Genomic DNA, 24,811 nt, shown 5'->3' on the forward strand with positions numbered 1-24,811 from the left:
TGGGAGTATCCACTCGAAGCGCTCGGCATGCGAAAAGAAAAATGCATTGAATAATTTACATTTAAAACATGAGTAAAATGGAGACCAAACCCAGCAAACAGCTGAGAGTCTGCAAGTTTTTTGCAACGTTTAGAGCGTCTGACTGGGTGTGTTGGTTTGGAATGTTTTTTTTTTTTTTGTTTTTTTTTTCCCCTCCTTCTTAACCTGTCTGTCACGAGAGGACCCAAATTTGGGTCCTCTCGTGACAGGGGTGTCAAACTCCAGTCCTCAAGGGCCTCTGTCCTGCAACTTTTAGATGTGCCTCTGCTGCACCACACCTGAAAAGAATAATTAGGTCATTAGCAAGGCTCAGGAGAACCGATCTACACAGGGAGGAGGTAATTAAGCCCTTTCATTCCACTGTTTTTTACCTGTGGCACATCTAAACACTGCAGGACAGCGGCCCTTGAGGACTGGAGTTTGACACCCCTGTCATTGTGAATGACAACCTGAGACCAACAGGTTAATATCAGAGAACTCGACCCTCTTTTCCCTTTTTAAGAGTGTGTTTACTCTCTGAAATGTGCTGTTTCCCCTCGGGGGGGCAACGTGGGTTTAAAAAATTCAGTTTAAATGAGTCTTTTTGATCACTTCCTCTGATGTGCGGAGGCCGTTGTTAAATGTTAAGCTGACTGGAAACGATGCTCTTGGTGTTCGCAGGGCCGTCATTCTCCGTCGAAACCCGCTACGACACCAGCAGCGTTTATCCGTGGGAAACGGCCAAGATGGAGTGCTCTGTCCGCGTCTCCGGATCATCGCCAAAAAGCGGCGGCACGAACTCTCAGACAGGTAGAACACACTTTGCTGTTCCCCTTGCACGCTCATTAATCCAAAAACAACCCCTTCCCCTAAAAAAAAAAATGCAAAACAGGATTTTCATCTTGTTTTGTAAGCTTTTATTTGTTTTAGGTTTTTTTTTTTACATCCTTGGCAACAAACACAGAAGAATTTCCACTCATTACCTCTGAGCTTTTCACCTGCCAGCATGTCGGCAGCTGTGTTCATAACAATGATGGTACACAAGCAGTTGGATCTGCTCAGAATGTGTTGGTGGCCGGAAAAGCAGGTTTATTACTGTGCTGAACCGGTGTGGTTTGTTGGTGTCTCTCTGCAGATAGCTGGTGAATTCTGCTTCTTTGTGTTAAAGTGAAGCCATAGACATCCAATACTTTCTTGTTCTGAATAAATTTAAAGGAAAATAAATATGGGGAAAGTATGCCACGCGGAGCAATCCATTTATCTCCTTCGTTCATCCATCTTCACATGAATCCTTCCATCGATTTGTTGATCAACTGTCTGCCCATCCCTTTAAAATCTGACAGCTGCAAAAATATCTGGCATAAATTCATAGGCAACAAAAAATACCAGAGCATTTTAACACAACAAAGTGTTGACTGTACAACAGGTCATTTAGCAAAGTGGAACCAAAACTTTTATCTTCCTGATGTACAGAATTACAGTCACTGGTTGGTGATGCTTCTGATAAGTCAGTTAATCATCATCACAATGACGACGCGCACGACTTCATCAACCACTAGTGCTTTTTTTTTTAGATCCTATATTTCTTGTAGCAAACAGACGGCAGATGTTTAATATTCTTAATTCAGGCAACGTGTCCAGAAGTAAACTCCAAAGGTCATCAGTGTGACATTAAAATTATAGCCATAAAAGATTATTTGTACAGCATCTCTACCACAACTATTGATAAGCGTTGGAGGCTCTGTGTGTAAAAACGACATACTGCAGTAATTGAACAGTCAGATACCTAAAAATTCACATCGGAGCTGAAATGTACTGGGACTTTCAGAGTTTGGAAACCATCTGAGACAGAGCCTTCTGTTTAACCTTTAAAGTATCCCCTCTTCCTCTTCCTCATCTCTTCTTCCTCATATGGCATCATGCTGAACTCCCAACTGCCTGCTGCCCATCTGTCACCGTTCCTCTCCACTTCCTCCTCCTACTCCTACCTTTAGCTGAAGATTTGGTTTTTATATGTTTGTTTTTATTACGGACGCTACCTTCATATGTATACGAAAAAACACGATTTGCTGCACCTGTGGACCTCTGCTGAGTGAACGCATGGGCTGTTCTTTTGCCGGCACATGAAAACATGTTTCCTCGCAGCAGGGGAGACCTGCAGGGGTTAGCGGGTTGCTGCCTTCAAAGCGTGCACTTGCAGACAGCTGCGCCGTGGAAGGGAAGAGGGCTTGTTGCTGTGACGCATGTGTTTAGCGTACGAAGGAAAAAGGGGGCTTTTTTTTTTTTCAGTAAGTTATGCAGACCTGTATTGAGACATGACTTTTTAACCCAAGGGCTTTTATTTTACAAGCGCTTAACTGGAAACTATACATTTCCCCCCGCCAGACATAAACAGAGAAAAAACTTATTGTTTTACGAGGACCGGCTTACTGGAGGTGTAGCGACGCATCCAACTCTCTAGATATGATGATTTATAAGATCGAGACGAGATTTTAGCAATGTTTTTGACAGAAATTTGGAATACTCTCTCTATTTTTTTTTTTTTAAGATTAAAGGTTTCACAAACTGTTGTAAAATTGATCCACAATATAAAGTGATGTTACAGCCAAAAATAAAAGTCTACGAATTGCCCCTTTTTGTAATCTGCCAAAAGGATTAAAGGCTGAATACATTTAAAAACATGAGTTAAAGAGTTGGTGTTAGATGTAGGCATATTTTGCTCAGGTTTAAAATGACAGACTGCTGCATCCTAGGTGCGCAAATGAGCATCGTTGCAGATCCTTTACAAAATGTTGTGGCAGCTGTTTTACACTCACTAGTGCTTATATGTAAATCAGGGTGGAATCAAACACCAGAAAATGGGCATAATCATTTATATTCTCCTTGTTCATTCATGCTCCTTGCATATTTCTTTTATGTTCAATGACTTTATGTCTTAGCTGTGCTTTTTGACTCGATCTATTAACAAATGAACGCTTAGTTTATTCAGATAATCTGCTTGTTCAATTAGAAAAATCGCTCTTCTCTTTATATCGTTAAGGATTTTTAACAGCTTTCCGGCGTGCTTTCATCTGTTTTTCATTCATACCGTCTCAGTATGTTGGTCAAAGAGCTTAATTCTGTTGCTACCGCAGCTTCATTCGTGTTCTGTTTAATCCGTGGAGATTATTTTTGATGTCAAATAAACAGCATGAATGGTTTTAATTTGTGAAACCGACTTGTTTGCTAATGATGAAAAATGCTCTGCACTGTTCTAACCTGTCATCATTTTACAACTAGGAAGCAACAAACATTACAGCTGGTATTTAGTAGCAGTTATCATTAGAAAATGCAGGTTTCTGAGAGATTTGAATGGGGAAACGATGCTAGAAAAGCATTTTAAGGTTTACTGATGGCAGTTCAGAGCTGAGACTGAACAATGGAAATGGTGTCATCGTAGTTTACCCAACAGAGCAAATCCAGATCTAAGTTACCCTACTTTCCCCCAGCTGAATAAATTTAGTTCATTTTAATCTTTGATGGGTTCCAAATAAATTAGGAAACACTCCAGGAAAACACATCCTTATGAGTTTGTTTGTAAAGCTGACGACTAAAATAAACAACTTTTTCATATTTTCTCAGCGATCAACAAACTTCATTGTATTTGATTTGGTAAGTAGCACCTTGTTGTCAAGGAGAGATAGTAAATAAGGTGAATCCTTTATTTGTGGAGGTTGGAGATCACAACAGCCCTCGATTGAGGTTAGTTTGTAAATGCATCTCTGGAAACGCTTGCAGTTGCCCATTATCATGGTTCAAACACTAAATATACCTTAATATTCATTGTGGAAACCGCCTTGGCAATATCACAGAACCTTAACATCTGTAGTCTTCCTTTTCTCCCCTCTGAGGTTCAGCCAATCAGTGCCAAGGAAAATTAATGTCACTTCTGCCTACCGCCAATAGTGTGTCAAGTAACATTGTGCCTTCATATTTCAGCTTTCTAAGCTTGATTTTCTTTTGAATATTTTAGGGGGGATAAAATCCTCAAATAGCATTTTTCAACAAATAAGGAAAAATCTATGAACAGAGATCCACTGTGTTCTTTAAAACCTAAAATCAGGAAAACCGCAGCCCTTTTCCTTCAGAAGTTGCCTAATTTGTAAAAAAAAATAGTACAGCAAAGCAGGTAAGACACTCATGGGAAGTGAGAGGATCTGTTTATAGGACAAATATTAATGGTGGCCTTTGTGGAAGAGCAGAGATAGAAAGATACCAGAAGTCACATTTGTAGTGAAGGGAGGATGGATGGAGGAAAACCTGTTAGAAGTTGTTGGACTGGTTTTAGATCAAGAAATGTAAATGAGTTGGAATGCCCTAGACCTAAAGCTAACAGCTTAAGAAGTTCAGTCTGTTAAATCTGCAGATGTGGTTTTGCAAAATGACTCGAGGGATAAATGAAGGTGTTGGTCCATCACAGAAAATCCCAATAAAGAGCATATGACAGTATCTCAGGTGCATTAATACATACAGAGAAAGCAAATCACAGATGGTGTCCTGTGAGTCACTCGGTCATGTGGCCAATGAGGAAACTCAAATGAACTAATGTCAACAAAGGCGAGGCATTTATAAACCTTAAACAAGCGTCATCGTCATATGCCGACACACTTCCTGTTGATGGGCATGGCACCATGTTGCACGGTAAAGCCACACCTTTGTCCCTGAAAGAACTTGTTTTCGAGTACTACGATTCAGTTTACTTCCAGTTGGACTTGAACTTTGGAAGTCATAGTTCGAGTGCGTCACAAGCTTCAGCAAAGATTGAGCAACAGTAACGAAGTGAATAGCTGAGCTGAGAACATTCCTCTTCCCTCCTGTCAGAGCTTGTCAAGTAAGAGCCTTTCTGGATTCTGGAAATTGAGGAAAATATCTCGTGTGATTCATGGTCATGGTTTTTATTCGGCTCTTTGTTACGAATCCGATAAACGCCTCAGAGGGAAATGGATTGCCCCGCATGGCATACAGAAGGTCATTTCCTGATATGCTTTTGAAAGAAGTTCTTTAGGGTAATTACAAGATTTCAAGATTTCAGAATGACTGAAATGTCCTTAACCTGCTGGATTGGAAGCATTCAAAGCTCCTGCCCCTTGAGATTCTCCTTCACTTTACTCTGATTGCTTAATTTGACAGCATTAGGTTGTGAGATTTACCTATTTTTCTTGTTGGACAGTTTGTTGAACTTCAGTAGATTTCATGTCTTTGAAAGAGCAAAACTTTCAAAGCTAATTGCATTACCAGCCACTTCTCCTTCCTGTCTTCATATTTACTGTATAGGTGCAATAGACGAGGAAAATAAAAGCAGTTGTTGTACCCAAGATCTCCAAAGAAGTTAAGATGTTACACCATTGTATTCATCATACAACGTCATACACTTTCTTTTTCATTAAAAGAACATGGAGAATGGAAAATATTTTAATTTCCAGACATTATCCCCTATCCCATTGCCTAAAGGTTGCATCCCTCTATCTATTCATTCATTATCTATACATTTTTCACTTGTCCTTCCAATAATCCACTTGATGACTGTTCCCTCAAGTGCCTGTGTTTGTTCGTCATTCTGTCCGATGACTGTCCTTCCGGTCATATGTCAACCAGCTAACCTTCCATTTGTCCGTCTGTCCTTTGCTCCGTCCCTATCGGTCCCCCAGTTCGTCTTGTCTTTTTGTCCCTCTGTTCATTCGTCCGTCCACCTGACCCTCGCTTTATCCAACCATCTGTCCCTCTTTCGTCAATCTGTTAAGACAACAGTGATTTGCATCTTTGTTAAAGGGCCGTTCAATTCAATTCAAGTCTAAAACTGTAACTCCTGTTACATGAGTTCAGTTTTACTACAACAAATTTAGCTTCCTTGTATTTCCCTTTTCAGTGGCAGCGTCCCATCTAACTGGCTCCCTTCGTCGTCAAACTTGAGTCAAGGACTAAATGACTTCTGAAGCTGATTTCAGTAGTTCCCCTTTTACCATTTTCCAATTAGTAACTCTAAAATAGACTATAGTTGTGGGTGTTTGCGTCCATCCCAAACACGATTAAGCTGTTTAAAAAAAATCTAATTGCCAAAGATGTAAATTCTCCAGCGTTCTATTATAGAAAATGTTATTCTGCACCATCCTAACAGCATGGTTAGGAGAAATCACCTTTTTTTTCCTAAGCCTCCAGTTTATTATTCAGGTGTAAATCCCTCTGGGAGCCTTTTTAGACTTATAACTTGTTAATTTCCTCTTAGCACTTCCACAGAAAGATGCCCCCACACGGCAGCTGGTGCTTTTCTTGAATCCTGTGTTGTGTGGGTGCCTGAAAGAAGGTCAGACATGATTATTAGCTTTGGCTTTTACTTGCATTCAATGCTTCCACGGCCTTCTGTCTGGAATAGTCTCTACGCACTGAGCGAAATGTGGACAAATGTGTCAGACCTGTTCATTGCCTGAGGGTTTGATATTCGTTCTTCTCCTTGTTTGAAAATTACACCTTACCTTTGTGCTGATTTGTTTATATATAGACTATTAAGAAAAATCTGTAAATACAAAACCGCTTTTCAATTATTTGAACACTTTAAAGGGGCTGTATTATGTGTTTTCCAATTATATGCCAGGATGTCCAGAAAGTCCACAGAGTATTTTTTATAAAAAGTCTTGGGAATCATAATGATGATTTATTTTGAAGTCCTGAATGGAGGCCATTTTTGGCCGACTCTTTTTCTGTTCCATCTTTTTTTTTTTTTTTACTTAAGCATTTTTTATACAACATTGGAAATGCATTAAAAGGTGCAAATAAACAAATCAATTCCTGTGTAAAATGAGAAAATAAACATCCCATTGCCTAGAATGCAACATTTTTTGATCATTTATAACAAAGTTTGCATCTGCTGCTAAAAGAAACAAAATTTTCAAACACGTGGAAAGCTCAGTCTTTTCTGCTTGACTTAACATCAGTACAGCGTAGCGCCGATATGGTAATTATTTATTTGGATTAACCAATTATTAATCGATTGTTAATAACTTATCCTCCTGAATTCAAATTGGGTGAAGCTAAAACTGTTGCCAAATGAAGCCTTCTGGATTTTAGATGATTGAAGGTCTTGAGTTTCTTCAAATTTGAGGCATGATGCGTCTCTTCTTGAGAATTTAATTACGTGATTCTCTTTCTTTGAACAACTTCGATGCCTTTTTGAAAAAGTAAAATCTTCACTTTACTATCTCGTGTTTACTCCGGTTGTCAGCTTTTTTTTTTTTTTGTTTGTTTTTTGTTTTTCATGATCTGCAACCTTTAAGTGGGACAAATGTCCTTAATGGCTTATATAAACAGAAAGCCGCTATGTTTCTTCCTTCTGCTTGTTTTTTTTTCCTTTGAGTTTCTCAGCGTGCAGCCACACGCGGACCCGGCGTTCATTACAGACTGGAATGAATGGCATGTTATTGCAGCCTTAGAAGCCTGTCAAACGCTGCACACTTGAAATCAGCAGTTGGAAATGGGGGAGGGATGACATCACCATTAGAGATGGTTTTTTCTTTTCTTTTTTCTGCGTTTTGAAGCACTGCCTATGACTCTGTGACAGTTTTTTTTTTCCCTCACTCTGAAATTCTTTTGTAAAAATAACAGCATACCACCCTGTTCCTCCTGGGGAAAAAATAAAGCTTTGTTGCTTGCTGGGCCTCAGACGCAGACTTAATGTTGTTTTCTCTTTGCCTACAAAGAAAGCAGCAGCTACGCGGGGAGCAGAAGAAAGGTGGGACAAATATTCGATAGCCGCCATAATAAAGCGTCAACGTTTACCTCGTGGTTGGACTCGAAAACGAGACGTTTGTTTCATTTATATAAGAGCATCAAATGTGAAGATAATGGTGCGGACAAGTCGAAGCAGGCTGAAAACCTGCAGGTATTCTTCCAAGACAGAAAAGGGGGAGTAGTTTTGGAGAGAGCTGCTGGTGAAATCTAGAATCTCGGTTCCCAGCATTCAGCCACGTTGGCTTGGCGTCCAACACTGTGTGTGCGTCTGCCAAAAGTCTCCCATAAAGCCGTTTTAATTTGAAACAATGAAAGTATTGTTTTTTTATTTTATTTTATTATTATTATTTCTTGTTTTTAAGTGCATTTGTATCCCAGTTCCAGAAAAAAAAGGAAAAAAAAAAATCCAGATTTTGGTTTGAACACTTTTTCTTTCCAGCTACAGTTAAAATGTTACTTTATTTATTTATTGCTTCTAATGTAGTTGAAGTTTTCTTTCGCCCTTTTCAGAATCCTCCTAAGTTGCGAAATCAATAATGATACAAATAAATGAGTATTTCTGTTGTTTTCCGGTTGAATTAACTACCGACTTTGACTCCACGCCAACTTTCTTATTAAATTTGTAACCCTAAATGAGTAAATGGAGAGATGAACGGGTGAAAAGCCTAAAAAGTTGAAGGTCGATGCGATAGATACACCGGTGCCTCCTTCGCTCCTCTCTTAGCTCCACATTCAGTCTCTCCAAATTACCCGGCTTTCTTTGCAAGGCCGCCAGGCAGCCGTTAATTAGCCAATCTCACGCTCCGTTAGCCGGCCGGGGAGACAGAACGAGGTAGAGGAAGAATAGATTGCGAGTTGGAGAGAAGGTTGGGGTAAGTTGGAGGAAAGGAGAGGGACCAAGTGAGAGCATTAAAGGGAGCGAGGGTGAATGAGAGTGAAAAGAGGAGGCGGGGGGGTCGGGGAGGGCGGTGGAGAGGCTGGAGAACAGTGCGCAGTTTCCTAACGGGGAGACATGAGAAACGAGGGGAGAGAGGAGTGGATCTGAAGTGGTGAGGGAAGAGAGGGTTGAAGTGGTGAGAACGGATGGCGGAAAATGATTCTCACTCCATTAGCGGATCCCACTGAACCAAGAACAGCTGGGGATCAAAAACATGACCTGAATTAATTCAGGAGCTGTCGGTTCACGTTACACTTTGTAGCTTTAATATTTGCTCACACTCTGCCGTGAAGGCCACCAGTACGCTTTAATTGGACGAAGAGCGTGCTGATGGGCTGTTTAATAAAAGTTTTGTCAACAAATCTTTATTAAGATGGTTTAAATGAGAGGAAAGAAACTTTGGAAACATTCTTCAAAGATGGTGAAACTTCTCGCAGTTAATTAGACGCATTGACAACATAATCATCATAAAAAAGCATTTTATTCTAAGCTATTGTTGGCGGATTCAAACCAACTTTCACTGTTAACTAGTTGAGAATAAAAATACTTTCTAGAAACTTTGGTACAAATTTACCACGTTGTCAAGCCAGCCTTGATTGAGACATTTTTTTATTAAATTAGCTTTTATTTATCTTTACTTTTGTTTATGTATTACTTGTTTTATGACATTTAAAAAAGCTCATGACATTTAAAAAAAATAAATAAAATTATGTATGTATTGTAGTAACTAATACTTGAATGTATAGCTTGGTGGAAAATATTACAAAAAATCCAAAATTTGCATTTTATCTGTGAAGATACAGTTTAATCCACTTGGGTTAGCAACAATCTGCTTAAACTGTAGTAATTTTCAAAAACTTTGTTGCTAAACCATCTAAATGTATAATTGACTAAGTAAAAGAAGCATTTTAATGTTGATCAAAAGCTCAAATTTCCATTTTTATGTCCAGGACTTCTCAACTCTCATGCAGTTTGGACTAATTTAATCTAATTTTAAGGCCACAAGTGAGAAAGAGATTAAAATTAAAAAGTTAACGATTTTTGCCTTTCATTTTATGGAAATTGGTAAGTCAATGATGATGTCAGATGTCATGGCTTTGTAAGGCTTTTGGTTAATTCAAAGTACTTGGAAAAAAATCAACTTAAAACTCATTAGTCACAATGAAATAAGTCCTGCACCAACATGAGCTGAAAGGCCGCTCATTTAGGAAGAAGCCGTTACTCCAATAGTAATTTAGTATTCAAAAATCATTTGGTCGTCATGGCTTCTTCTTTGAAGCTTTTTGTTTATTTTAGCAAAAGCAAAAGACAGCAAACGTCAAATGGCTCGGAATACGTTTTCACAGAAGAAAAAACAAAAAAATCAGCACACATCTGCCAGCAACCGACCATAAAGAGGAACGCAGATGAAGGGTATAAAAGCTGCAAACCGAGAGCGAGAAGAGACGAGTGGTGACAATGAAGCGCAAATTGAAAACGCAGAGCCGTTGGCGTGGGGGGGGGGGGGGAGAAGCACCACAATCATTTTCACTCCATTAGCCGTTTGAGTTAAACAGAAGTAGGAGACGGCGACGCAGCTCGTTCGTTTAAAAGGCCGGTTTCGGCAGGACGGGGAAGACTGTTGGTTTTTAAACGAAGCGTTCAAAGCAGAAAGGTGACCCGTTGTGGCAGCAGGCAGGAGAATTAAAGCTCACCTGTTTATGGAGGATTGCTATGGAAATCACCTCAAAGAGACAATTCTTACAAAACTCAACACATTTTGTTGTATCATAGCGTTCATTACTAAATCTAAATCCCAAATTTCAAACTTGGAAATGGCGATTTAAGTCTTTTGAGTCCGAAACAAAGTATTTATCTCTGTTGGGGTCAAAGTTCACGATTCAAAAATGAAGAGAGAAAGTGGACAAAAATGGAAGTCAAAGGCCAAAACCACTGAAACCTGTTTTTAAAAACCAGCTTTAACTTTTCACACAGCTTGTTGTCTCTATGCATGTTTGATACTTAAATTCATTAAATGATTTGAAACATCTGCAAAATTTGGTAGGGGGCTATCACAGATCTTTTTTTTAAGTTAGTTATTTATTTTGTTTCATATTAACTACATAACATATTTAAAGCATTTGTAGACATGATATCTTTTCCTTAATTACTCATTTCTGTCCTGAATAAATGTAATAATGAAACCCTAACCCTGCTAACGAGACCATATGAAGAGAAAACGATTCGAAAGTCACATTTTTTCAAACGCTCGTCAGCATTTTGGGGGGTGGGGGGGATCTGAAAAAACGTAGGTCTTTGCCTCGTGAAGCCCGCGTGAGCGAAGCGTTTCATTGAAAGGGGCTGGCGGATGCAAAACATCCCAAAATATGAGGCAAAGCCTGCCTTCGTTTGCTGGTGCTTCTCATTAAGCATGCTGCGAGTAACGAGGGAAACTCACTTTCCCAGAGGCTTTGTTTCTGTGAAGCTAAATGGTGTTTTTATAGTGTTTAGTATTCTACTCTTCCAGCACTGTCCTGCTTTATGGAGCGGAGAACACACACACACACACACACACACTTACTCGTGTGTTCATTAGAAGCAGTAGTCGTAATTGACGTTCTTTTGTGCTGGTGTGTCAGGCAGTTTTCAGCTCCTCGGACCCTCCTCAAGGGATTAATCCAAAGAAATCCAATCAGACTATCTTCATTTACACCGACGGCCATTTTAGTTTTATTAGCCAGGTTTTTCTATTAGAGACTCACTGTAGAGAGCGCTCCCCACTAACCCCCCCCCCCCTCCTTTCCCTTCTCTTCCTGCTTAATGAAGCTGCTGCACCAGTTAAACTCGGGCTGGAACACTGGGGCCATTTCAACAAATCCAAAACCTACGCTCAAAGCCCTCGGAGATTACACAAGCAGCGCGAGAAAGCCAGCGGTCCGGAGCCACGTCTTGGGTTTGTTTTCTCGCAAATCTCGATGTAAGGGGAAGCTTACAACTTGTGGACAAAAATCTCTCACCCTTTTTTTTTTTTTTTGTTATCTATGTTGCACCGAGTTGCGCACATGAAAGGTGATGGAGGCAGTTTTGTGAAGACTGAGAAATGAGAGCTTCAGGGAGATGTTCAAATACTGTTTGACGATCTGGCAAGCGTTCATTTTTTTTCTTTTTTTTTTTTTCTGAGCATGCTACCGCCTTTTATGTTGACATGTAACATGTCAGACTGCGGAGCAGCTATTACTCGATATGGTTGGATTCCTGTTGCAAAACTCCCAAGTACACGGCTGCTGAAGTCGCCCCACAAAGCTTAGACGTTTGTGCAAAAACACACACCAGTAATTTCAGGCTTCTTGCTGCATTTTGCTCCGAGATGTTGCGTTCGCTGTTGATTTATTGCTGCGTATTAAAACCAAATAATCTCCTCCCCATCCCCTTGTCACTGTAAGCTCTTCTCAATCCCCTCCCCTCACTCTCGGCTCGCTTCGCCAGCAAGAACAAAGAAAGTTACGGGCGGACTCGGCGAGAAGGCAGCGGGCTTTCTAATAATAGCCCGAACGTCGGTGTCGTCACCGACACGAGTAACTGGAGTTCACACGTCAGTCCTGAGGAATTATGCAAAACGTGTCTTTGATCGTTAAGGGGGTAAAGTGGGAAACTAACCTCGTTAGTACAAGAAAAACACTTCCTGCTCTTAGCTGAGCAGCTAAATGATGTAATTAGGAGAAAGTGTGGCCATTATTTCCCATAGAAACCACCAGAGATGATATATATATAGAGCTGAAAACTGACCGGCAAAGGTTTGTGGGACCTAAATGGGCAGCAAAAGATCTTGTTAAAGTTCAAGTTTTCTTTTTTTTATAATTAGATTTAAAGTTTACATATAGTGGTCATGGTGGGTCAAATAATGTAATTTTGTGTTTAAGGATTGATTTGAACCTTAAAAACCAGAATATAACTTTTTCTTTAAGGTTCGTCAACCATTAAACTCTGTGGCCACTTTGGTAGGTAAACCTGTACGGTTTAACAAAACATGAAAATAAGTCAATTACGTGTCAGCGACTGTATATTTCAGCATCTAGGCATGATGTAGTCCAAACCTGAGGGTTAAAATAGAGAAGAAGAAAAAAAGATATTTTGAACGTGGCGTATTCATTGGCAGATGGGCTGGTCTGAAGATTTCAGAAACTGTCGATGTGCTGTGATTTTCTCACACACCTATCTCTTTGGTTTACATTGAAAAAGAGTTGGTTAGTAGCACTTTATGGACAAAAAAATGCTTCTTTTTAAGTCTGTGGATAATAAAGGGAGTGATTCAAGACGATAGGAAGGCAAGAGCAGCTTAATTAGCACTCATTTCAACCAAAGTCTGTAGAAGGAAGTCCCTGACCCAACAACGTATTGAACACAATAGAAAAAACTAAGGTTGTTCTGAAGATAAATGGGCCCCAACCGGAAGGTTTCACCTATCAAAGTGGATGTTGAGTTTATCTTTTCAAAACATTGTTACGTGACAGACAAAAGTGGATTTTGGTCTAAGGTTATGAGGTTTTATGTCGCCTTCAATTGGGCCAAGAATTGACGTCTTCTCTCATTTCAACCCAAACTAGAATTTCAGACAGATTTTTTTTTTTCTTGTACCTAAAACATACTTTAGTGGCTGATTATTAGGATAAAAGATGAAGTTTGGATGAAGCGCTGTTGTCTCCATTGTTCTTCATAAAGTAGGTCGCTACAGTTTTATGTAACTGTCTTCCAAGTGTAGCTTTGAGGAACTTGATGGTGTGAGAGCTCTTCATTCGCTCTGGTCAGCGAGTCTGGAGGGGTGTGTGTGTGCGTGTGTGTGTGTGTGTGTCGGTCAGTTGACCTCCTTCACCTTCCCTCTTAGTGTCGCTTCCTGTTTTCTCCTCTTTGGTTGGACGAAGCGCTCGGCTACTGGCCTCTAAGGAGGAAAACTGCCCCCTCCCTGCGCTGTCCCAATGCATCTCCATCACCACTTTCATCACTGTAACCAGCGAATTAGTCGGCTGTTAACAACTTCTGCTAAGTTTTTGTCGGGCTCCTCATGCAGAAGCTGCGATACGACGTTTCAGTTTGAAACGTCGTATCGCTGGCCAAAAGGAGACGAAAATATCGGCGTCTCCTTTTGGCTCAATTGGACAGAAAGTTTAGACTTTAAAGCCTTTTTTAATATTCATTTTTCCGTTCACCCGTCTGTTCATCCGTTTGGTAATTGGTCCAGGACGTCAGATTTTCTGTCTATGATCCCGGCTTTCATCTGTTCTTCCATTTATGCACCATGTTAAAATTTACGGTGACATTTTGTTTTTATCTGGAATTTATAGTTTGGGAAAAATTGTGGAATTTGTGATGTGAAAATGTCTGAATTTTTTTTTATTTTTTTTATCTGGTTCGCGTCGCATTTTCTTCCCAACTTCTTACAGTAGGACACCGTTTAAATTTAATAAAGACGAATTTTCCCCAATTTTCCTGCAAATTCCCTGTATTCCAAGTCATTTTCATTGAATCTTAAAACAAAAACTGAACTTTTTTTTTTTTTTTTTTTAAAGACGTTTTTCCTGGCTTTTAATTAAAAAAAGTTTTGGTTTTCGCCGTCAGAAGGTCGCCTCGTGACCCGCCTGTCATCCTGTGGGTTGATTTGATCAGCCTTCGGTTCGGATTGGGCCTCCTGCTGCCATCCATCTGCCGGGCCCTCATGGATCCTCTTTTCGCCGATCTGACCGCATTTGCATCGAGTTCTCACTTCCTTTTTTCCCCCCATTTCCGCTCGCTTCCTATCGGACTGAAGATGCTAATCCCGTGTGACCTTTCCTATTCCTATCCGGAGGTCGTCACCCAGACGATGGGCAGATTATGGAACATCTTCTGTCTGAGTAGATTAGCTCCTAATGACATTTCGTTTGAACTTTTTACAACTTTAAAATTTACTTTTCTGAATGGCACAATGGATTTTTTAAAATTTCTTTAAATGCTGCAGTTTCATTTCTAGGTATTGAAGGAACGTTTTTTTCTTTTCGTCCTCCTGGAGGAAGTGCGGTCTTGCTGGGAGACCCTTTGCTCCTGGGGTCTGCTGCCAGACGAGGAGACAAATCGGCGGTTATTGCAGCTGCTGCTACTCCTGATTTTTAATGATGTCGCTCTTGAATATTAAAACCATTATGGAAGAGAGAGGGCGAGGAGAGAGGAGGAAAAAAAAAATTGCGATGTGATTTATTATTCTGCTCTGGGTGAGTCCCCTGCTCTCCTCCGTCTCTCTCTTCATTACATTCGGTCCGTCCATTCCTCCGTCGTTCTTCCTCCCCCTCGTTTCTTCGTCTCTGTCGTCTTTCGTAATTGTTTTTCATTATCGTTTCTTTTTTTTTTTTGTCTTTTTCTTGGATTGTTGTTGGCAAATGTTCCTTTTTATTATTTTTTTTTTTCTCTCTCTCTCTCTCTCGGTTTCGCCTATTTGTCACCCCAATGACAGAGGATGACTCAGGCTCCATGGGGTTTTTATTCTGTGTGTGTGTGTGTGTGTGTGTGTGTGTGTGTGCGTGTGCGTGTGTGTGTGTAGGAGGCGCTGTGCTAATAGTCCCTCTCTCCCTGACAGACTAATGAGTAGTTTGGGCTCCCGTCTATCTCGCGCTCTCCGTTTCCCTTCCTACCTCTGGCTCTTGGAATATGATGAGCTCACTCGCACCCGCTTTCCAAAGACTGCACCTAATATGACGAATTCTTTCAAACTCATGTCTCTTTTTTTTATTATTCTCTCCCTCTCTCTGTTGTCATGGCTGTCACTGTCTTTGTGAAGCTCATCCATCTCTGTCTTCTGTGTAGTGAAAGAAACAGCTGGTTAACGTGGTCATTTGAGTGAAATGCAGCAACTCAGAGCAGCTCAGATGAGACGGAGAGGAGCAGAAGAGCTTTCTGCAAATGTTTAAATCACGTGGGATTGTTTAGAATGCTGGAAAATTAAGGAGAGTAAATAAAATTGTTAGTGTAGCGCATTTGAAGGACTGTTCTACCTTTAATTTGACATAAATGCTGTACAACTATTGGAGCAGCTCAACACCAAGCCTAAAGGAAGAACAGAAAGTGAATATCGTAGCGGCTCTTCTCGTCGCTAACTGCTTTTATTTCCTGCGTTTCCCCGCAGAGGAGCTGGCGTACGAGGTGAGGTGGTTTTTCACTCGGCTGCGCGGCGAACAGACAACGAGTCCGGTGGTCAGCGTGGACCGCTTCGGCGTCGTGACCAAGTCCAACCGCAACTCGTCCAGCGACGTCTCCATAGAGCGCAAGGACGCCAACACCTACGTGCTCTACATTTTCGGCACTCAGGACAGGTGAGAGTCGAACCTTTCCCCCCTCATGGCCCCTTTTAATTTGTCTCCAATATTTCTGCCTCATCGTGTTTCTCATGCCTTGAGTCTCAGCTGTGGTGTTTAACGGAGTTTGCTGTGCTTTCTAGTGACAGCGGTGAGTACCACTGCATGGTCACTCCGTGGTACAAGTCGACGTCATCAGGACTTTGGACTCAGGATAAAGACTATACCTCTGGCAAAGTCTTCCTCTCCGTCAAAATTGCAGGTGAAGAAATGTTAAAAAAAATCACCAGACGTACCAAATAAGCAGTGCAACATAAAAACTCCTCCAGAACCTGGATTATTTTTGTCATAAGTGATGTTTTTCTCCCTTTTTCTGCAGTATGGGACTCCTTAAAGCTACCTCTGCTATATGGTGCATCAGCCTCTCTGGGTAATATTGCAACTAACTTTAGTTGTTTTTTGTTGGGGTTTTTTGTCTTTCACATCAGTTCAATCCAAAAGTGCTGCAAACCTTCTGGAAATAATACAATTAAGATTTATGATAATATTTTAGTTTGTAAATAATATTTCCAGCAGTTCTAACTCAAACGCATTAAAAGCGTTCCTACGTTTGGTTTTAAGAGTTGAGCAAACGAGCAAAATAATTTTTTTTTAAAAATGTCAAAACTTTAAAAACGATCATTTTTATGCAGCAAAATGCATAGCTAACCATGGTGTGTTCAGTGTTATCTGGCCAGCGGCAGCCTGAGGAGAATGTAAACGCTGCCAACAGCAGCTGAAAAATGCAACATGGTGGCCGCTGCTGCTCACGTCTTAAACCGACTCGCCTTCACTCTTATGTCGCACTTTTGCATTTTTAAGCTCTGGTTTTAGCTCTCGTTTTCTTTCCAGGTGTGGGCGTCTTCTCTCTGCTCCTGGGTCTGATTTGCGCCCGGTGCTGCTGCCGCAACACGGCGCACACTCCCCGCTCGCGCACCAAGCTGATGGACCTCGAGATGGACTGACAAACAGTTTCCCCTGCGCCCGCACACTGCAGCGCCCACAAGAAGCACCACGCACAAAATAGACAGACTCCCGTCGACGACTTCTGGGACACTCACCTGTTTGCCGCCGACGGGCGCTGGGAGTGAGTCGGCATCGTTTCGGGAGCCCGACCAACCGATTCACAGTGCTTATTTTTTGGAAATAAAATTAAATCTAATAAAGGTGCTTTTGGGAGGAGGAAACTTCTCGGCTCTGCAGTGGAGGCGCAGGGGATTTTCACGCTCGCTCGATGGAGAAATAGCCTTTCAGACTTCTGCTTCGTTTTTGAATACGTTTTGGTTTCCCAATAGGATTTCTATATGTTTTGAGAAACTTTTGAGGAAGCCAGAGCTTCTGAGATGTCACTGCCCACTGGGACTATAGAGGACCTCTACACAGATCTGCTGCCTCTCTAACCACTAGGAATAACAAAAAAAAGAAGCGCTCAGGCTGGATTACTTTCTTTTTTACTGCTTTTTTTTCCAGATGCCAAGGCTCATTGTAAAGTACAACCTTTTTTTATTACTATTTTTTTTAAATGGCGGATGAACCACGAAAAAGTCCGAGGCTGGATTAATCGAACCTGGATTTGTCCAATTTTTTTCATTTTGAAGCCTGAGCCTTCCTTCTGCCATAGAGGAGTTTGTGGAGTAAACATGAAAATAAAAAACGTGCTTCATGTTTCCAAATGAGAGGCGTTGCACTACCATCCCAGAGTGATCTTATTTTAACAAGAAAAGGAAAATAACTAACTTTATTGTCAGGACTTTTTTTCTTTTTTTTCGTTTTCTTTGGAAAATTGAGAGATTTTAAAGTGACATTAAAGAGACATTTCTAAGCTTTACAAAAAGATATGCAGTCGGTGTGTTTGTGTGTGAGATATACTGTACACGGTGCCAATATTTGTGGAGTGTGCTTAGTTCAGATCACCGGACCGACACTTTAACAGTCGCTACCAGCGGTGGCGGAGAGCACTCCTCTTTTATAAGTATTCAGAAATGTATCCAGATGTTATTTTTTGCCTGAGTCTTGTGTGTGTTTTGTACAGTGTGTGAGTGCTGTGCGACAAAGGGTTGCATGTACTGTTTAGTAACAGTATGATGTTTGTCATAAGCGACATAAATCTTTCTCCTTCCCCACTAAAAGCCTGCTGCTTTCAAATTTTAAAAACTGGCTGCTGAAATTGCTAGCCAGCTTGAGCACATGATGCTAATTCAGGATGATACAAGAAACTCGATTGCTTTTTTTAATTATTTGTATTAATCATAGTTCATAATTTTGCATGTCCATGAGTCTCATATGTTTTAATTTTTTTAAATAGTTTTTTAAAATGTGCTTAGCCTGGATTTGTTTAGCATAAAGACGAAAAGCAGGGAGACGGCTAAATTTTCTTGCTAACATAAATGATGTGGACAACTTATTTTTAAGTGACTATTAAACAGCTTTTGACCACTATCTCAACCCCAATTTTTATAATTTTTGTAACGTATATGAGACTGTGAAAGTTTTGCTTTCCAAAACTATAACTTTTTACCTCAGCTAGTAGTTAGCCTAATGAATTATGCTAGGCTATATCCCACTTTAAGCTAGGTTCTATCCCACTTCAAGCTGGATTTTATGCAACTTTTAAGATGGACTATGGTTCACCTCAAGCTAGGCTTTATCCCCGTGTAAGCTAAGCTTCACCTTACTTCAAACTGTTGCCTGTGGATCTGTCAAAATTCAGGGGCTACATTTGAAGGTTGATTATGTCACAGCAATATCCAAATTCAAAGGCCTCTCCAAATGGGCCCCCACAAAAAAGTTTTTTTTTTTTTCTGCAGATTTGAAGGACAGACGTGGCGTATCCCATGCTGTATATCAGGTTGGGTTGTTTCCCACTTCAAGCTACGCTATGACCTGCTTCAAGCTAGGCTATGTTCCACGTAAGGCTACACTATATCCTGCTTTAATCTGTCCAAAAACACGTACATATATTCAGCTTTGTTAAATTCTTTACTGATGGTTGCTAGTTGAAATGCTAACCAGAAAATGTTTGAAAAATGTAACCTCTAACATTTCCTTAAATTATTTAGTATGTTTAGCTTTGAACTCTTGGTTTGCTCTATACCAAGCTAGCTGTATTTTTGTTATTTATGTTGCAGATTTTCTTTCAGACAAAATTTTAAAAGAAGAATCAAAATTTGGCATAACTTCAAATTATTATTTATGTAGTATAAAACCTAAGAAATGTCTGCATTAAATTGATCATTTTTGACCTGGACTTGGTGTAAATTTGTACTTAATATCCATAAACCAACAATAATTTGTAAGGAAAGCAAATTACAGTCAATTATAGCTAAATAATAGTTTAAGATTAATTAGGATGTTTTTACTTGGGGAAAAACAATCAAATATAACATATTGCTGTTAATTTTACAAGTCTGTCAAAATACAAATTGGCACTGGAAGTAAAACGTATAAAGAAATTGATTTAATGGCAGAATTGGGCAACAAATTTCAACTTTTAATATAGTCATAGAGAAGTCAGCTTAATTTCAGAAAAAAGCCACACCCAAAATGTCTTAGTAATATTTAGCAAATTTGTGAATGGATTTTTTTTTTTTGTACTTTCCAAATTTATATAAAATTATTAAACGTATAGAATAAATGTATTACCTTGAACTGTTCAGTACAAATTTTACTTTATTAACTGCAAGGTTTCTGTGAGGTTTGGAAGCATTTCTACTTTCCGTTTCCTCAAGAAAAGTGGAAGCGTAAACTTTAAAGGCTAGTTGAGTTAGCGTGGAGTGGTTCCTTATCTCTGAGTGTTTCTTTTTGTGCTTAATTTTGAGAGAGAAGAGCAAATGAGGGGGAAAAATGTTTTTGCAAGTTGGTTGAATCAGTTTATACAACAAAACCTGATGAGTCTGTTTTCTGTTTTGTTTATTTTTTTCATTAGCAGTTGAATGAACTTGTGGTGATTGGCACGTCATGTTGAGTGGTGTGTGTGTGTGAACACACGCTCACAGCTCCACCAACAACATAAAGTGACAGAGTTTCAGTCCAGACCCACAAGGAGGCAACCAGCCTCTTCCTGAACTAAGAGGAAACTGTTGGTGTATAAAGAGATGTTTTTAAAGTGAATTTTAATCAAATATTTAAGAGCAATAATCAGGTTACAGCTCAGAGAACGATGCACTCTCAGTCAGAGCTCCAACACTCCAAGATGAGGAGATGATTAATTTATTTACCTGTTGTTCGTTGGATTAAAAACAATTATTATTATTTTGTTCTTCTGAGACGGCAAGTCCAGAAGTATTATTCCAACCACAACTCTGTAAGAATATTCTGCCAAACATTGTGACATTTGTAAGGCCGAATTTGACCCGGATCCAAAACCCAGAAGCAGAACGTTGATTTTGGAAAACCAAACGGAGCCTGGATAATCAGTTCCCGACACGTCCTCCGCTTGGGAATGAAAGTTGGGACCCAGTTTTGGCCTGATTGATGGTGACTTTTCTTTCCAGGAAGGTGTGTGTGCTTCTTTCTGCTGTCTGGGGTTTTCACTATCAGTTTTGCCATCCTCAACAAGTGACTGGATGATAATAATTATAATAATAATAATGCTTCGTGCCAAATGTTCCCAACTTTACACCACGGGAAGTAGCATTGATGCACACCACTGAACTTGTCCCAGGAAGGCTTCCATATTGTCTTTTTTTTTTTTTTTTGGTTTGTTTTTATAGCAGTTAATATGATAAATCATGATGATTTTTTTAAATAAATAGATTTGTGATATGTACTCTTCCTGATGCTTTTTCTTGTCTCCGCTTTTCAAAATGTACGGTTAACATCAGACGGCATAAAAAAAAAACAACTTTTTCTTCTTGGTGGCATTAAATCAGACTAAACTCCCTGATTCAGGTCAGTTTTACTAAAATTTTGCAGGACTCCATGTCTTCTATCTTGCCACCTGTTATCATAATCCCTAAATTGTGTTTTAAAAAATTTGAAGAAGCATAAACATTGCTGATTTAATGCATAGATTGAACATTATGGATATTTTGGCAGCATTCCGTATCTGTTTTGTTTGTCATCAGTTTTGGATTCATCAGCGTCTCGTCTTCAACATCACAAGGACTTGTCGTTTTAGCAGATCTGTACAGTTCCTATCCACGGCAGCTGCTCCGACACTGTCAGCAGACTGCGCTGGGTTCGTTTAAAAAAAAAAGAGGGCAAATGTTTACACATTCCTTGGCTGTGCTGGCACCGGATGAAAGTTTACTTAGAAGTTGTTTCTGGGTTTCCATGGGAGTCGTTTTCGAGCTGATTGAGTAACTGGGTTTGCTTTGGTTGTCCTGCAGAGATTCACTTCTGTTTGCCTCTTCATTTCTAATCCAGTATGTTCTTTTCTCTCTATGTAAATGTTCACATTAGTGCTGTTGCTTAAATGTTGGGCTTTCTTTGGAGAAACCAGACACTTCTACATGACTCGGATGAAAGGTTGAATCTGAAAATGTGATGTAATCGGCACCACCAGGGCCGGCACAAGCCTTTTAGCAGCCCTAATCAAATTTTCATTTGGGGGCGGGGGGCCCATTCCGACAGATCAACACCAGTCACTTCTTCATTCCTATATTACTCTTAAGTGTGCAACATAAAATAATATAGAAATTGTTTTTCCATATGCAGTGGCATTTAGTTTGTTGGATATTTTTTTAAATAATATATTTGTAGTAAATATTTATTTACATATATATGGAGAGATTTGTTTTTTCAGAATTTTTGCCTTTTTTTTTCTTGCTCTTGTGGACCCCCTGGTGGTATGGAGGCCCTAAGCAGCTGCTTAACATGCATATATTTGGGTCTGCTATTGGTGTTACTAAAAAGACAAAAAAAAAAAAACATGTAGAATACACACTTGCTCTATCCTCTTTGGGTTCTGAGCATCTGCTGGAAGAACCAGTTTTACTCAAACTTTCAGAGCAGAAGGGACCAGAACCAGCATGTGCAATGTTTGCTACCTGTTCTTTCAGAACGAGCGCCCTGAGTGATTGGACTACGCCACTGTTTTGAACACGCACGCCTCTTTTTTTATCAGTTCATCTCTGCAGCTTCATTCCCCCCCCCCCCTCTTGATTTAAATGCAGATGAGCTTCCTGAGTTTTAATTTTTGCACCTCTTTAACAGTCTCTCCATCCACCACCTCCCCCCACCCCCACTTCTCCCTCCTCTCATCTTCAGCTCATGTTGAGCTAACGGGGATGAAAGATCCACTTTTGATTGGCTGCTGGCTTTTTCTAACATGCACTTGTTCTCTCTCAGGGTCCATTTGACCCATTTTCCTGTCCCTGCATGTGCGTGTTCATGGGCCATTTGTTAATGCGGCCTTGTCACAACCGAACGCGTTGTCTGCTTTAATTGAATCCGAGACGAACGTGATTAGAATAAGCAACCGTCACGGAAGAGAGATCTTCCGCTTTTCGCCGCCGATTTGGAGGTGTTTCGCACCCACCCACCCCCCTACCCCACCTTCCCTCACTTCTGCTTCATCTGGAGGGATGATCCACATACAAAACAGGAAGAAAAATCAGAAGGAAAAAACTGAAAAATTTAGCAGCACATGGAAGCGAGTAAGCAGCCCGTTGTCCCCAGAGCCCACCACAGGCGACGCATCTTCTGGTTTTCATTGTAATCGGCGCTGATGTCAACAGCATCTCAGGCTGCACACACACACACACACACCGCTGCGTGTAAAACCTCTAAACACGCTGTTACCATCTCAGATGGGGGAAATTAATAACTAACTGGAGTTGGGGGTGTTTGTGCCAATCGTCTGGAAAATCCAGGTCTTACATGTCGAAACTGAAACGCTCAATTTCTTCACCTTTCCATCGTCTGAAACCGTCGGAGTGAGTTCAGCTGAAACATGTTTTTGTTGGTTTTATTTCTGACTTTTTTTTTCTTTCTTTTTTTTTTTGTGGAACACTTTTAAGCTGCTGCTCATAATTTATGGATTATTTACAATTTTGTTGCTTTTAACCTTTTTTTTTGGTCCATAGAAAACCTGTGTCTCTACTTATTCTTTGGCGGTTTTGGTGCTGCTGTTAACGTTGAGCTTTTAAAAACGTCTCTTTACAAAAACTGAACTGTTGATGGACTGGTTGCCACCAGCAACAATGTGTCCTTTTTGTATTTTGATAGAAACAATTCCTGGCTCAACAGTTGTCTTTTTTTTTTTTCCTCTTTCTACCATCAACTTTGTAGAAAGTATAGGAAGTACACCTGGCCCAACTTTCTGTAATTGGCTCTAATTATTTTTCTATATATCCCCATAATATGGAAAACAATGTGATTTAATACACGTAAAGGACAAACAGAATCTCGTTTTACTTGTTAGACTCAAGAGCTTAACAAAAATGAGTTTCAAACTGAGGTTAGGACATCCACCTGAGTATTTCTAGAACCCCTCCTCTATTAAATCTGGGTCACTATGTTTGAAAAAGAAACTTTATCTACATGAAACAATGTTTGAGTGCATGAAAAATTGGTGCGTCTGCAGTCTGGCTTTTATCAACCAATTCCCAGAGCAGCTAATCGCCAACAATCACATCTCAGTGCGCTCCACAAAGATCTCGTATCGGGGTCTGCGGGTCAAAGGTCACTGCGTGAACACTCATTAGCGACTTCAGCAGGAAATGAAAGCCAGATAACAAACTCTAATACACATTCTGACCTTCTTGAGTTTCAAGCTAACGCAGAAATTGTGTTTTAGGAGAAACCAGAATGGAAAGTAACGATCTTCAAGCCAAATACACACATTAAAAGTTATTATAAGACAATGTGAACAATTATGTGAAGATTAAATTAAGTTTTTCTGCTCCATTCTGGACAAGTGGTAACATTAGTTTTAGAGATTTTATTTAGTTCTATAGATGCAGATCTGGAAGACTACATCAGCTACAAATTCTAAATCTTCCGAAGCTAAATGTTTGCTCTTTATTTTGGCGTAACGGAGTATACAGTGGTGAATGCGATTTATTCTTTCGAAAGAAGCTAAAACCGAAAAACATTTAAAATTTTGCTTCCACTTTACAACTTTTCACTATTTTTTCTTTGGGTAGCACCACTAACCTTTAACTTTGTGGCTGTGGAGATAAACTTGAGTGAGACACTGCGTTTGTAAAAAAACAAAAACACAAAAAAAACAAAAAGGAAGTTACTCGACTAAAATCCATTTTTAGTGTTATAGGAATGCTAGTAAGAGTAAGACCATTTTAAGTAACGTAACATGAGTAAAAGTAAAGACATTTTGAGATTAATCTCATAATTTTTTCTAAAAAGAACCGAGCTCCAAAAACACCAAACATTTTTTTTAAACTTTGAGATCTCAAAATTTCTATCCGGCTTTTCAAACTCAATCTCAAAAGTCTTTCCCTGGAAATTTCCGACTTTTCAAGCTCAGAAAAATCCATGTTTTCTCTCTCTCTCTTGAAAATTCCTGAGATAAATCTCGTAATTTCTTCATTTTTCAGTGGAAATTTACTCCTCCCTTGTTTTTCTATATCTACAATGATCCTAATGGCCTTTTAAGTCTCCTGCCTGGATGTTCTGCTTAAACTCAAGCGGCGAAATTGCCTGCGTGTCGTCCGACGTGACGCGTGTGAATTATTGAGCGCAATAAACAATCCCTCCTCTTGGGGTTGCACGCGCCGGGCCTCTGCCGTCGATGTTTGTGAATTAACCCCGAGTCTAACGTGTCGTGGAGGAACCGGAAGGAAGGAGGGAGCCC

The 24,811-nt window shown here is 40.0% G+C and overlaps 1 protein-coding gene across 1 annotated transcript in view; it reads left to right on the top strand.

The window, feature by feature from the left end:
- Positions 1-20,821, top strand: part of ptgfrnb (prostaglandin F2 receptor inhibitor b) — a 53,314-nt gene extending 32,493 nt beyond the window's left edge. Inside the window, exons 11-15 of the mRNA XM_015010722.2 lie at positions 700-828; positions 15,846-16,032; positions 16,158-16,276; positions 16,394-16,444; positions 16,906-20,821. Coding sequence (XP_014866208.2) covers positions 700-828; positions 15,846-16,032; positions 16,158-16,276; positions 16,394-16,444; positions 16,906-17,018 — 599 coding nt within the window. The 3' untranslated portion in view covers positions 17,019-20,821. The remainder of the gene's footprint in view (positions 1-699; positions 829-15,845; positions 16,033-16,157; positions 16,277-16,393; positions 16,445-16,905) is intronic.
- Positions 20,822-24,811: the final 3,990 nt, after the last annotated feature.

The sequence above is a fragment of the Poecilia mexicana genome, unplaced genomic scaffold (genome assembly GCF_051168715.1).
Source record: "Poecilia mexicana isolate PSO_F unplaced genomic scaffold, ASM5116871v1 scaffold_2, whole genome shotgun sequence".
Taxonomy (NCBI): domain Eukaryota; kingdom Metazoa; phylum Chordata; class Actinopteri; order Cyprinodontiformes; family Poeciliidae; genus Poecilia; species Poecilia mexicana.